The sequence below is a fragment of the Typopeltis vanoorti genome, chromosome 22 (genome assembly GCF_054136105.1).
Source record: "Typopeltis vanoorti isolate ZY-2024b chromosome 22, IOZ_Tvanoo_1.0, whole genome shotgun sequence".
Lineage (NCBI taxonomy): Eukaryota > Metazoa > Arthropoda > Arachnida > Uropygi > Thelyphonidae > Typopeltis > Typopeltis vanoorti.
In genome coordinates this window covers 24,854,556-24,870,863 of record NC_143570.1, presented here as the reverse complement: position 1 = coordinate 24,870,863, position 16,308 = coordinate 24,854,556, and the positions used below count along the sequence as shown (strand labels likewise).

The following is a 16,308-nucleotide window of genomic DNA, read 5'->3' as shown; positions in this document are numbered from 1 at the left end:
AGTGAGCAATTTAATTACTGAGTGATCAGTTTGTGAGACTGTATCCAGCTGATATATGCAATGGCTTATATGAGGGCCAGTGTTGAAAATGGAGGTGGATGAACTAGAGATGCTCGGGATATTGCAGACTCGATGTAGATACTGCTGTAGGTTTAAATGGAATTGCCTCTGCAATTCCATTTAAACCTATTATTCCAATTAAACCTATTTCCTGTTACAAGAAAGGGTAACACAATTAGTAATGCTTCTGATTAGATTTCCAAGTATCAGCACTGACAAGGTCCTAAGGGAGTGGAAAGAGGAAAAGATAGCTCATCGCATTGCACAATGGGATTTGAACCTGTAGCAGCCATGTGTGTTTGTGAATATCTTTAAGTGGTAGGTGAATGTGACTACCTAGTGTGCATCACTTCACTTAATGAAGGCTTGAGTGGTTTCAAAAAAAGTCACATTTAGATAGCAGGGTTTCCAGTTTTCTAACCCTTAGCCCACCTATAGCTAATATGAATGTATAGGTTTAAATCTTTCATAGATGGGACTGACATTCAAAACAAACTGTTGTTAGTACAAAATCAGAATTCTGGTCACAGTGGCAGCCATAAAATTAGTTTTCAACTTTGTGTATTTTGTATTCTTCAAATTAAGTTCAACTTAAGCTTGGTAAACAAGCGTGTGGATTAGGCTATCTTCTCATATTTATATCATCAGCATAATACTATTCACATGTTATAGTATATAATTTAAATACTACTATTGAAAGTAGCTTCATTTAAATTTTTATTTTCAGGTTCAAATCACAATGACAGTAGTAGATTCACATTGGATTACTGCTTTTCGGTCAGTTTCGAGGAGATACTGGGCATCAAAAATAACTATTTTTTGTTGGATACCGGCACTACTAATATTTTATTTTTCTAATCCATCATTTAAGAATCTAACTTGTGACGCAGTAAATTTCGATGGACTTTTCTGTAAGTGGTGGTGTAAATTTTATTTTATGATTTTTTTTCTGTGATAAATTGAACAGTAATGTAATCATATTTTACATTGACTTGATATGCACTTACTTGCATGCAAGTCAAGTTGACAGTTTACATAAGTAGTTTGTTTAATTCTCAAACAATGCAAACTATTTTTCTAATTTAGAAGTGGAAAGATCATTTTTTGAATTGGCTATCATTGATGGCACTGATTATATATATATTTTTTTGATTGTTTGTTTTGCAGCTAGCAAGAACTAATTATGCACCTCCTCCAGATGAAGAATGTCTACTCCCCCTCCCCTTCTCCTCCAGAAACATTAATATGTAACATGCACATACAGTTGATTCTGGTTAATTGAGGCAGCTTTTTCAGACAAGTCTGAAAAAACAAAATGAGGGTATATAACAAGAATTTGCCTCATTTATTTGGGACACAATGCTATTTAATTGGACTAGCCAGTAGCCTCAACAGTGCTAGAAAAATGACATAATCATTTCAGGACTTATTCAATCAGTAGAACAAACATGCAGCTGTAGTTGCTCTTAGTTTTTCATTAGCTTCTAGCAGGTACAGATGTGATTATTATTGTGTTTATTTACTTAAACAAATTAACTGTTTACACCAGTTTTCCAAGTAGCTAAGATAACTGGAGTGCCAAAATCTACAATCTCACTACTGATACAATAGCAAGATAAAGTTGAAGTTTTTTTGAAGCTCCCTGTTGTCTTTTCCAAACAACAACTGGAAGTTCCAAATAAACCAAAGCACAAATGTTCGGATCTGGATATTTGAGGATGCCCTCAACCAGTGGTTCTCTGTTCTAACTAGATGAGGTGTGTGTGTGCATGTAAATTGCCCAGCGCTCAAAAATAAATCAGAAGAGTTAGCCATTAAGCTTGATCATAGTCATTTCAAAGCAACAGATGGGTGGTTGTTACAATAGTAATAGTTTGGCATTAAATTAAAGAAAGCACATAGCAAGAAAAATGGTGCTAATGTTCTATGTGCCAAACAATAGAAATCAACAAAGTTGGCAGTCTTGCTTCAAGAAATCTATGAAATGCTGATGAAATCTACAATGCTTGATGAGACAGGGCTGTTTTATTGTGCCACACTAGGGGACCACGCAGTGTGGCACAATAATATGTTATAAACATGCTACAAAGATATCGATGAGTCATGTAACAGTTTTATGTTGTTCAAACAGTCAGGGAACTGATAAACGAAAGTTGTTAAAATTATTAGAAAAGGGGCCAGGTGTCAGTGCTTTAAAAGGGACCTGAATGGAGAGTTTACTAGTTCAGTACCATGATATCTGAAATTTTTAAAAATTGGTTTATGACATGGTATTACAATGGAAATCAAAAAATTTTCAATTGTGTAGTATATCCCCTATTTAAAATTTCTGAAAAAAATATTCAGTTTGGAATTTCTATCTTCCAACACAACAGCCTTGCTTGAGCCAATAGACATGGGAATCATAAAAATTCTGAGGACTTGGTGTTTTGAAAAGTTGTAAAGTATTACATACCTTGAAGAAACTGAGTAAAGTCTACTGGTATCTTGAACAGCTAAGGAGGTCAGCACAAAAGTGAATCATAAACACAAACAATACAGTTCATGCCCAATAGTTGGCAAAGAATAAGCAACAAGGCCATTTAAAGCTTTGGTTTTAAGCATTCAATTATGGAGATGCCAAAAACAGCTGATAATGAAAATGACATCCCATTAGAAGTTGGTGTTGGAAAACCAATTTCCAATAAGCCTTGGTGTTGGAAAACCAATTTCCAATACAAATTTGAAGAAGAAATAAAGCTAAAAATATGGATATATATAAAACAAGATATAGAAGTTTGCATATGATAAACAGTGGATTCTGAATACTGCTGAAGAAATTGTATATTTAGTTTAATCCTTTATCCAAGTTGAAGCAATGCAGAAGTCATTTCCATCTGCTGAAGAAACTGGAATACAAAAACTGTAAGTTAGCATTTTGCTACTCAATAAACAAAGAAACTTTAAAGGTATTGTGTATATGGAGTTTCTTTGTTTATTGAGTAGCAAAATGCTAATTTACATATACTTTTACCTGAAACTCTGGATGTATAATAATTAGGGAAGCTGTTTAATTGAGCAATATTATTCTTCTCCCAATGTTGCCTCATTAAATAGAATCCACTCTGTGTGTGTGTGTGTGTGTGTGTGTGTGTACATACACACACAGTACTTTTTTTTGAGAGAAAGTACGCAACAGTACAGTGTACCAGCACTTTTATTACCAGTGATGTGTGACATGCAGAATCATTTTAATCTTCAGCCTTTCCTGCTAGTAATGAATGCATTCCAGCATATATTATTTTACAAAATAAGCACTGTATGTGTGTGTGTGTATATATATATATACACACACACACACACACACAGTATATACACTGCTTGGAAAGAAGTTAATGGAAACCCCCCCCCCCCCACTCATCCATGGGAAAGGGGAATTATGCCATGTAACAAGTCATGTGTTTATAGCCAGTATAAATTGGAGAAATATGATGTTCCCAAGTCGGTGCAACTGTGTTCAGGTGAAACAGCTGCAAGAAGGGAACTGACAGAGGTTAAAAGAGGCATTGTGATAGGATGCCACGTTGTAGGCCTATCAGTTTGTCAAATTGTTTGACAAATTGAGCAATCTGAGGTCAGTAATCAGTGATACTATACTGATATGGAAGCACAGGGAGTCAGCTGCAGTGGATGACTCACCAAAATGTGACTGTGGGTTGCTATGAAGGATAATACATAATAACCACTGCTATTTTTCGGCTGATATGTTGAATGCTATAGAATAACACATATGCCACAGTAAATAATTTTATTATGTAAATACTTCGTCTTAGGTCTCATAAGACATCATCAGTACATTGATTGAATAGCAACAGGAATTGAATTCAGAAAACAGTAGCATGCATGCTTAAATTGGAATCCCTCTAGTATACAGTCACATGTTCATGGATTGAACCCAATGGGCTGAAATTAAAATATAACATAAATTTATTTAATACAATTGAGGATAACAATTTCTAAAAGTTTTGGAATAGTTAGACAGTCGTTTTGATTAGGTCTATGAAGTAAGACTTCAGTACTTTATATAAATGTTCATGTTTATATATGGATCTATGTAGCAGCTTAGCATTTTGCCATTGGATGATCCTGTGGTTAACGTCTTCAATTTCATTTTGTTCAAGGCCAGATTTGTGAGGTTTGATAAGATGGATGTGGTCTTGATGTTCAGAGATACGTTTATTTATCGATCTTCCTGTTTGTCCATAGACAATTTCACAAACATGTTATTTTGTATATGCAAATATAACAGATAAATTTATTTAATGCAATTGAGGATAACAATTTCTAAAAGTTTTGGAATAGTTACAGTCGTTTTGATTATGTCTATGAAGTAAGACTTCAGTACTTTCTTTATATAAACGTTCATGTTTATTATTATTATTATTACAGGCAGTTCCAAGGAGTCCTTAGACTCATCGAGGGAGGCCCAACATCATGTCAAGAACAACTATTCAACATTCACACAGCATCTATCATACTTCACCTTGAACTCATTTACAGTCATGGCACCCACAACAGACTCTGGCAGCTTATTCCACTCATTTACCACTCTCCAAGTAAAAAACCTAGCTTTAACACCCTTGCTAACCACACTTACCAAGCTTCCATGGATGGCCCCTAGTCCTCCCACTACCAGTCCTATTCTCAAAAATATCTTCTGAATTAATCTTATAGAAACCCTTCAGTAATTTAAATGTCTCAATCATATCACCCCTTTTCCGCCTATCAACCAATTTCTGCAGCCCACAAATCTTCAATATGTTCTCGTAAGGTTCATTCTATAGTCCTGCTATTATATGGATCTATGTAGCAGCTTTGCATTTTGCCATTGGATGATCATCTTGTGGTTAACGTCTTCAGTTTCATTTTGTGCGAGAGTTTTTCATTTTGGAAAAGGTAGCAAGTTGTAAATTTGGTTAATGAGTTATGAGTTTCATAATGGGTTTGATATTTTTTCATAAATTTTGTTGCACATTTAGAGATGATTTTAATATATGGTATAGGAGTACTGTGCACTTCTTGTCTGAGTTGATTTGTAGGAGAGTGGTTAATTATTTTTGGATTAGATATCCATTTAGTAAGGCTGTTTCTTTGACAATTTCCAATTCTTATTTTAGAGATTCTTCAGAAAAACAAATCTTGTGTGATCTGGATACTAAAGATTTTATGATGCCATATTTTTGAGATGGATGGTGAAGTATTGTGGATATAATAAATTTAGTTTAATCCTTTATCCAAGTGTGAGGAAACAAAGTTTGCACCTGAAAATATCTTCAGGACATAAGGTAGTACAACACCGGGCAACTCATAGCAAAGGTGGACCAAGCTAACGTCACTCCCATATTACAAAACATCTCCTTGTGGATATGTATAATGTTATGTTAAGGGAAGGGCCATTACCCAGACTAGTTTCGACCTTTATTATTATTATTATTATTAAACAAGACCTCATGGAGTCAAAGGCTCATCTAGGAGGTCCTTTTATCTCACACACATCTCATCATACCGGGTCTTAAACACATTCAAACTCCTTGCAGACACCACACTCTCAGGCAAGGCATTCCAATCATTCACAACTCTGCACGAAAAAAACCTGCCTCTCACTCCCCTACTCACACCCTCTTTATACAGTTTCCAGGGATGACCTCTGGTTCTCCCCTGATCTCCCACTATTCTCTGTAGAACTTCTCCACCATTGATCCTATAACAACCCCTTACCAACTTGTAGGTCTCTATCATATCTCCCCTCTTCCTTCTCTCCACTAGACTCTGCAAATTACATCTTTTCAATCTTTCCTCATACTCGACATTCCAAAGGTCAGAAACTACCTTAGTCAGTCGCCTTTGGACCCTTTCCAACCAACATCTCTTCATCCTTCTGAAAACCAGGTGACCAAATCTGGGCACAATAGTCCATGTGTGGCCTAATCAAAGCCTTATACAATGGAACAAGAATCTCCCTACTTCTACACGTCAGTGTCCTCCTCATCATTCCCAGAAGTCTTTGTGTTGTCTTCACAATTTTGGCGATGTGTCCCCTAAATTTTAGATCCTTATCCACTATCACTCCCAGATCTCTTATTTCCTCTACTTCCAACAATATATTCTCACCAAGCATAAATTCTGCATCCCATCTTTGTTTTCCAAATTTTAAAACCTTACATTTTGCAACATTGAACTCGCATCCCCATTTGCTTGCCCAATCACTCAATTTATTCAAGTCTTCTTGCAAGGCCACAACATCTTCACTACTCTTTATGGTTCGTCCCAACTTTGCATCATCTGCAAACAACTGAATATCTCCATCCAAATCTTCGCCAATATCATTAATATACAAGTTAAATAGTAATGGCCCTAAAACAGATCCCTGAGGCACTCCACTAGTGACTTTCCTTTTCCTGGATATTGCACCCCATACACAACTTGTTGATACCTATCAGATAGCCAGTCTCCAATCCAATGCACTAATCTAATATCCAACCCCATCTGCTCTAGTTTGACTGTCAACTTATCATGAGTTACTCTATCAAAAGCTTTTGCAAAATCCAAGTATATTACTGTGTATCCTTCTCCTCTGTCCAAGGAAGCAGTCACTTTATTGTAATAAGTAAGTAGATTACTAAAACACGACCTCCCTTTAGCAAATCCATGCTGTCCATCAAAGATTATACCATTGTTGTCGACCCAACTCTGGATCCTAGTTCTCACAAGCTTCTCCAACAACTTAACCACAACACCTGACACACAGATAGGCCTATAGTTTGATGCTTGAGTTCGATCACCTCCTTTATGAAGTGGCACAATCTTGCCCTCCTTCCACTCTTTAGGGACTTGACCAAGTGCAAGACTCGTATTAAAAAAATATGTCAAGGCAGGTGTCAACTCTCTGGCACATTCCTTCAGAATACGCGGTGATATATTATCAAGTCCCACAGCCTTATTTACATCTAGTTTACTCAACTCCCCAAACACCTCTTGCTCACTTACAGTCAGTCTCTCCTCCCCATCATCAACTGGTCTTAATCTCTCCATGAAGTCACATTCACAAGATTGAAAGATCTTTATGAACTGCTCATTAAGTATCTCCACCACACATTCTGCAACAGCTGTCTTTATACCATTTCCTCCAATCAATGTCATCCTTCCATAATCATTCTTTCTTTTGCTAGCTACGTATCGAAAGAACTCCCTAGGATTCTTTTTAGCTTCATTAGCTAACTGCTGTTCATACCTCTCTTTAGCTACTCTCACCAACCAAGTCACTCTCCTTGCCTGGTCTTTGTAGAACTCATGAAATTGGTTACTTCCACTTCTCTTATGCTGCCTCCACAATGCCCTTTTTCTCTGTATTGCAAGCTTAATCTCTTTATTCATCCATCTCACACCTAACTTATTTAACCTTCTCACCCGTGGTATACATTTAGACATTGCATCCACTAAATATTTTTTGAAAATCCCCCAAGCTGCATTGATCTCTTTTCCAGCTAACTCCTCATTCCATGCTACACCTGCAAGCTGTTTCCTGAGCTCTTCATAATCACCCCCCCCTTGTAGTTCCACATATACCCTTTTTTCACAGGGGTCCTTGCACTGCTGGCAACCACCCAAGTAATCACCTCATGGTCACTTTCACCAATTGGTGGATGATTTGATACCTCATTGATAATTACATCCTCCGATGAGATGACCAAATCCAAGACCCTTAATCCTCTTGTGCCCTCTGTTACATACTGTCTGAGGTAGTTATCCCTCAAAAACTCAAGAAACTCATTTTCTTTACTTCCAGTTGCTATCTCTTCATTCCAGTCTATATTGCCATAATTAAAATCACCCATAATGATCACCCTTTTCTTATTTGCTTGGCTTATTTGACTATACATTTCACTATCACCACCATCCACATTACCAGGTCTATAACAACACCCCACCAAGTATTTGATTCTATTCACCTCTATCTCACACCATACTGCCTCAAAACCACTGGCCCCATTTCCCTGTTGCATCTCTACCTTGTATGGACATAACTCTTTCTCTATCATCAATAGCACTCCTCCTCCCTTTTTACCCCTTCTATCCTCACGAAACACATCATACCTTTCCATCTCTATTCCTGTCAGGATGTCATCCTCATCTAACCATGTCTCACTTATTCCGACAATCTCTGGGTGCACAGACGCAATTAGTGCAACCATTTCATCTGCCTTGTTTCTTATACTTCTAGCATTGGTATACAAACACAACAACTCATTTCTGGATCTACAGCTAGTTCCACTGATACCACTCACTCGATGTGATCTCTCCATGCTGGACTGGGGCCATTTCCCTTTCTGCTTCTTCATTTTAGAACCCTTTGCAATTCCATCTGTTTCCTTTTGATCCCTGATCATCCCATTACTTTCCTGCCTACACATTCTCTCACCTCCTCTTGGAGCATCCACCTTTCTCACGCTGTGTATCCCTGTCCACCCTGAGCCTCGCCGTTTCCCTGCTCCTCTTGCACACCCATTCTCTCATTTTCTCTACTCATACCACTCACTTCCACATTCATTTCCACTCCTTCAATCTCTCCTGTCTTACTCTCCTGCTCTTCCACATCACTCTCCTCTCGATCTGATTCATTTTCTCTATTCACTTCTCTACCTTCCAGCAGCAGTCTCTCCAAGCGACTCACACCATAACCACTCAAATGCAGTCCATCGCTCCCATACAGCTCACTTCGTCCCTCAAACTCATTCCACACATTAACAAACTGAACTCCCATCTCCTCACACATTTCAGCCAGAATATCATTCATAATCCTTGCTCTCCGCCTCATTTCACCACAATCATACCTAGGCAACACACTGACCACCCTTCCTGTCACACTATTCTCCTTTATCTTTCCAAGCAGTCTCCTGACATTCATTTTGACATGCTCTTTGTTCTCTCTCAAATCATTCGTACCAATTAATACAATTAACTCTTTTGCTCGTTCCCGCCTCATATTCAATGCCTCAATCACTCTACTCATTTTACCGCCTGGAAAACATACCTTGTGCATTTTATCCTCTGGCACACCTTTAATAATGGAGTCGCCATACAACGCCACTCGCTCATCTTTTGTTAACTCTTTCATACCATCATGATTTATTTTAATAGTTTTGACCTGAATTCTCTTAATTTCATTCCGCATCCATTTCATTTCTTGCTTCATCCAATCCAATTCACCTTCTGAACTTCGCGACACATTCACTCTATCATTAAATCTTTCTAACTTTCTAACTCTCGACCCCCTCTTCTCACTTTCCCTCTCATTCATCCTTCTTTGTTTCCATACTTTCGGTCCAACATACGTCCAACTTTCACTATCATTCTTCTTACTTTCACTCTCACATATCTTTCTTTGTTTCCGTACTTTCGGACTAACATGTGTCCAACTTTCACTATCATTCTTCTCACTTTTACTGTCATTCATCTTTCTTTGGTTCAGTACTTTCGTTCCAACATGCGTCCAACTTTCGCCATCAGTCATTCTTTTTTCGCTATCATTCATTCTTTCGATTTTTTTTACTTGCGATTTCTGCACCGCGCCATTTCTACTTTCATTCGTTCTCTCAATTTCGTTTCTTTCTGCCTCACTTTCGTCCCTTTTAACATCCGTTACGGTTGTCAAATCGCTCTTTTTCTTTTTTCCTGATTTTTTAACATTTTTTCGCCTGTCTTTCTCGCCACCCTTCTCTTTCAAACGTGCACTCGCGACACAATCGGTACTAGCACTTTCTGTCATCAACTTCATATTCGCATTCATCAATTCCTCGTTCAGGTCACATTTCGCACACACCCTTCTTCCATCCGCACTAAACATCCACAAATCATTTATGTAATCGAAGGAATACATATAACAGACCTCACACTTAACGAACCGACTGAAATCCAAATTAAAATCATGGAATGACAATGCCGCCACCATTTTTTTTTTTTTTTTTTTTTTTTTTTTCTCTGCAGGTTACTAGGTCTAATATTAACGTTTTCGTATTTAGTTTAAGCAAGAAAAAAAAAAAAACCCACACTAATAATATCGGTAGCGTACAACATTTACAGCCGCTCTTACTTAAACAATTACGCATATATACTTAATTATTCCTAGTAAAACTTATCTGAATCAGGAGCTCTTCAAAACACGTTCGTAGCGCTTGACCCACTAGCGCCCTCTGAGGTCTGTTCAGTGGGAGCCAGGCCCAGAAGTGAAGATACCTGGCAGAAGCAATGGCGAGGTCATCCTTACCTATAGGAGTTGCCAAAAGGTGTGCCACCTTTTTATTAAATTACTCTGGATTTAGAGAAAGATGTTGAAAGTTTATTTTTCACTTGGTTAGACTATAATAAATTTAGTTTAATCTTTTATCCAAGTGTGAGCAAACAAAGTTTGCGCCTGAAAATATCTTCAGGACTGGGCTAAGGTAGTGCAACACCGGATAACTCATAGCAAAGGTGGACCAAGCTAACATCACTCCTATCTCAGTATCTTCCATAATGCAAAACACATCTCCTTGCAGATATGTATAATGTTATGCATTAAGGGAAGGGCCACTACCCAGACTAGTTTCGACCTTTATAGAGGTCTCTTCAGTGGAAGCCAGACCCAGAAGTGGAGATACCTGTCAGAAGCAATGGCGAGGTCATCTTTACCTATAGGAGTTGCCAAAGGATAAAGGATTAAACTAAATTTATTATAGTCTAACCAAGTGAAAAATAAACTTTCAACATCTTTCTCTAAATCCAGAGTAATTTAATAAAAAGGTGGCACACCTTTTGGCAACTCCTATAGGTAAAGATGACCTCACCATTGCTTCTGCCTGGTATCTTTATTTCTGGGCCTGCCTCCCACTGAAGTGACCTCAATAAAGGTCGAAACTAGTCTGGGTAGTGGCCTTTCCCTTAATGCATAACATTATACATATCTGCAAGGAGATGTGTTTTGCAGTATGGGAGATACTGAGATAGGAGTGATGTTAGTTTGGCCCACCTTTGTTACGAGTTTCCCAGTGTTGTACTACCTTAACCCAGTCCTGAAGATATTTTCAGGTGCAAACTTTGTTTGCTCACACTTGGATAAAGGATTAAACTAAATTTATTATACTCTAACCAAGTGAAAAATAAACTTTCAATATTGTGGATATAATGACCTGAAAAAGTTGGTTTTTCGTAGACAGAAGAGGAAATGGATCCATCTTGCTTACTCTGGATGTGTACATCAAGAAAGATAATGCCTTTTGATGATTCTTTTTCTAGTGTGAACTTGAACTGGAGGTCTGAGGGAACTTGAAAATAATCACATTCTGTTTCTAAAAGGTTTCCTAGATTATTAACATCAGACTTCAATGGAGTCAAAAGATTCATTGCAGGAGGCAAACATTGTTACACACAAAGCCCATCAAACTGTGCTTTAAACTCTTTCAACATAATCTGCATTCACCACAATGTCACCATTCGTGTATTCCACTCGCCAACCACACTCCATGCAAAGAACCTGCTCACACTCTCCTTATACAACTTCTAGGTATGTCCCCTTGTTCTACCCACTTCTCCCATTCTAAGAAAAACTTCTTCCACATTAACTTGGTAACAACCCTTTACCCACTTAAAAGTCTCAATCATCCTCTCTCTCTCTGCTATTCACAAGGCTTTGCAAACTGCATTCCTTCAATCTGCCTTCTTATCTCACATCCCAAAAACTAGTTATGACCTTAGTCAGTCTTCTCTGGATCCTTTCCAACATATCCTCATCACCATGAAAATCAGGAGACCAAATCTGTGCACATTAATCCATATGAAGCCTGATCAAGGCCTTATACAATGGAACAAGAAGCTCTTTATTTCTACAAGTTAAGGTCCACCACATCATTGTCATAATCTCATGTGATGTCTTCACATCTTCTGCAGTATGATATGATCTCTGAACTTCAGATCCTTGTCCACCACCACTCCAAAGTTTTTTATCTCTTCAACTTGCTCCAAAATTTCCCCACCAAGTGTATATTTGCATCCCATTGTTGCCTACCAAATATTGAATTATTGAATTGACAGTTCCATACTGTAGCCCACTCATACAATCTATTCGATACTCTCCCCAGATGTACATCATCTGCGAGCAGTTGTATATCACCAGTTAAACCTATCCCTATATCATTAATATACGAGGGTGGTCTGAAAAGTTCTTCGCCTTGGCCATAGATGGCAACACTATCGGCAAGTTTTTTTTTTTTCTAAGTTGGTACATCTGTCATTAGCATCCATGTGAAATTGCAATTCATTGTATCAAGTAGTTTGTTTTATACAGCTGTCTGAAGTAAAAGTCTCAGTTTTATCCATTTTATCAAATGGATAAAATCGAGTATCTTTCGGTTAAACACACTCTTTGTAAAAGAAGGTTTAACAACAAAAGAAATTCATTCGAAGTTCATAAAAGTTTTATGCACACTCTTTTCCTTCATTTTTGACAATTAAGAAATGGGTTGCTGAGTTTAAGCATGGCCATACCAGCCTTGAAGATGATCCACATGAACGTCCAAAAAGTGTAACAACACCGGAAATCATTGATGAAGTGCACGATATACTATTGGATGACCGGCGAGTCAAAGTGCGTGAAATTGCTGAGACTATAGGCATTTCAGAAGAACGTGTAGGATATATTTTGCGTGAAGAATTGCATATGAAAAAGCTTTGCATGCAAGATGGGTGCCGTGCTTGCTCACAGCAGATCAAAAACGCACTCGCATGAAAATCTCTGAAAAGTGCTTGGAGCGTGTTAACAACAATAAAACTGATTTTGTGTGTCGATTTATTACTGTGGATGAGACTTGGATTCACCATTGCACACCAGAATCCAAACAGCAGATGTTTACAGGGAGTTTGCTGATGCTAACTCCCTGTTAACATTCTTTCACAACAAGTGGTAATATGTCATCAAAACAGTGGACAGAAGCCAGTTGTTCAGCACCAAAGAAGACAAAGTCGGTTCCATCAGCAGGAAAGGTCATAGCATTGGTGTTTTGGGATGCAAAAGGCATTTTGTATAGTAATTATCTTGAAAAGGGTAAAACAATAACCTAAGAATATTATTCCGATCTTTTAACCAGACTAGACAAAAAAAATTGTGAGAAAAGACCAGGTTTGCAGAATAAAAAAATCATCTTTCATCAGACAATGCACCTGCCCACAAAGTTGTTTTGGCAATGGGAAAATTAAGGGATCTGCACTATGAATTGTTGGAACATCCACCCTGTTTCCCAGATTTGGCTCCCTCTCACTTCTATCTCTTCCCAAAACTAAAACTCTTCCTCGCTGGTTGCCATTTTTCTTGGAATCAAGAGGTCGTTGCAGCTGTAGAGGGGGATTTTGCAGATCTTACTGAGAACCACTACAGGGATGGGATAATGGCACTGGAGCATTGCTGGAATAAATGTATTCGTGTTAAGGGAGATTATGTTGAAAAATAAAAAATAATTTTGAAATTATAAATTAGTTTTTTAATTTTTAGGCAGAGAACTTTTCAGACCATCCTCGTACAAATTAAATAACTGCGGTCCCATAACTGACCCTTGCGGCACACCACTAGTGACTTTCCTCTTTTGGGATAGTTCCACCTCTTCATACACAACTTGCTGATACCTATCCAATAGCATCTATCCAAATCACTAGCTGTCATCCAGTCCCGTCTGCTTTAGTTTAGTAACCAACTTCTGGTTTGGCAATCTATCAAAAACCTTGGCAAAATCTAAGTATGCCATATCATTTGTCACCTTGTTATAGTACATAAGCAAGTTTGTAAAACATGACCTCTCTTTAATTACCCCATGCTGAGAAGCACAAAGAATACTGCTGTTATCAACCACTTTTGTATCCTATATCTTGTCAACTTCTCCAATATCTTAACTACAACTCCAGATATACAGATTGGCCTATAATTTCACACCACCTTTGTGAAGTGGAACAATTTTGCTTTCCTTCCACTCCTTTGGGACTTGTGCCATTTCAAGACTTGTTAAACAGGTATGCCAGGACTGATGCTAACTCCCTGTTAACATTCCTTTACAAGTGGTAATATGTCATCAAGTCTTATTGACATCTAGCTTATTTAACTCCTTATATTCCTCTTGCCTGCTGGCACTTCTTCTTTCAGATGCCATGTTTAACATCCTTGTTCATTCATTTTACACCTACTTTATTCAGCCTTTTGACCTTTGGAATACATTGACACATTGATGTTTTTATGTATTTCTTTGTCAGTTCCCAAGCAATATTTATTTCCTTACTGCTCAACTCCTCATTCCATGCTATAGCTTCAAGTTGTCTCTTAAGCTTGTCATAATCACCAACCTTATACTTCCACATATATATCCTTTCCTCATTCTCACCAACTGGAGGGAAGTGTGAAATCCCACTCACAATTACATCCTCTGATGAAATAATCAGATCAAAAACTCTCAATCTTCGCTTGCCCTCCTTTACATACTGCCTGAGATAGTGGTCGCTCCAGAACTCATAAAATTCACTTTCCTTATTCCCGAATGCTATCTCTTCATTCCAATCTATACTGCCATAATTAAAATCACCCTTTCCTTGTTAACAAACCATAGTTGTTATACATTTCTTCATCTCCACATTTCCTGGCCTATGGAAGAGATATCTAACTAAATACCTCTTCCTGTCAATCTCCACCTCACACCACATTACCTCAAAACAATTGTCACCATTTCGTCTTTCATGTCTACCTTATGTGGACCATAATTCTCCTGCTATCAGCAGCAGGGGAATTATGTCCCTTCTTGCCCTTCCCTTTCTATCCCTCACAACAAACACTGTACCCTTTGATTTCTGTTCCTGTTAGGAAATCATTTTCATTCAACCTTGTTTCACTTTTTCCAACAATTTTGTGTTGAATAAACTCAATCATTGAAACAATTTCATCTCCCTTATTTCTGATACTCCTAGCAAATTGTAAATAAACACAGCAACTTGTATTTAGGTTATAACCAGCCCTACAAAAAGCCTGTTGGTTGTGAATTTTTCCACCATGCTTGCTCTTGCCCAATTGCCTTTATTACTGCTTACAACATATATCTGCTCAGTCTCAACTACCCAATTCTCATTCCAATATATTCATTTCTATGCTAATCATCCCCATACATATACATTCACTACTACTTCCAACATGCACTCTCCCTATCCACCCGAGCTCCCTGTTTCCCTTGGTCCTCTTGCATTCCTTTTCTGTCTTCATCTGTTACACTACTGCTGTTTCCATTGCCAAGAACTTGTCACTTCAATACCACTATCCTGATCTTTTGCTTCACCTCTTACTTTTTATCTCTTGCTTGCATCTTCCATCTACAACAGTTTCTCCAGTCCAGTCCAGTCCAAAGCCATTCAAATCCAATCTGTCACATCTATATAATTCCATTCTTCCTTCAGGTATATACCATACATCTACAAACTGCACTTCCTTCTCCTCACACAGCTCTGCCAGCATACCATTCATGGTTCTAGCTTTATCAACTGAATATCCCCTCCCCTTAAATCATTGATATAAATTAAAGAGTAGCCTAATACAGAACAGTGAAGTACTCCACTAGTCATCCTTATTCTTCTAGATTCCACTCCTCCATATGGTACTTTCTGGTGTCTGTCAGTCCCCCCCCCCCATCCGTTCTACTAGCTTCATATCCTTTCCTATTTGCTCCAACAACTTTTGTAATAGTTTTTCTGTGTGGTGGTATTCTGTCAGATGCCTTTGCAAAGTACAGCAATATCATGGCGTATCAGTTACCTTTATCCAATTCCATTCTCACTTTATTATAAAATGTTAATAAATTACTAAGACAGGACCTCTCTTTACAAAGCCGAGCTGCCTGCTATAGAGTATCACGTCCCTATCCACCCACTGTTGGATTTTACCTTGAACCAACTTTGCCAATACTTTAACAACCACTCCTGATGTAGTGGTCTGTAGTTTGCTGCCTCTATCTTTATCCTCTTTCCACTCCCCTGGTACCCTGTCAAAGCTGAGACTTAAATTGAACAACTTCATCATAAGCAATGCCAATTCTCTTACACATTTATGTAGTGCTTGGGCTGACATGCCATCCAGGCCCACTGCTATATTCACGCTGATATTTTTCAATCTGCTGAACACATCCTGTTTATCCACCTCAATTCTGACATGGGGTC

General features: G+C 38.0%; 1 protein-coding gene across 3 annotated transcripts in view; it reads left to right on the top strand.

Annotated features, from left to right (window-relative positions):
- Sting (transmembrane protein sting) overlaps window positions 1-16,308 on the top strand; it is a 200,996-nt gene that overhangs the window by 40,811 nt on the left and 143,877 nt on the right. For all 3 annotated transcript variants that reach the window (XM_090412036.1, XM_090412034.1, XM_090412033.1), the window contains exon 2: window positions 788-971. In XM_090412036.1, the coding sequence (XP_090268162.1) occupies window positions 788-971 (184 nt within the window). The remainder of the gene's footprint in view (window positions 1-787; window positions 972-16,308) is intronic.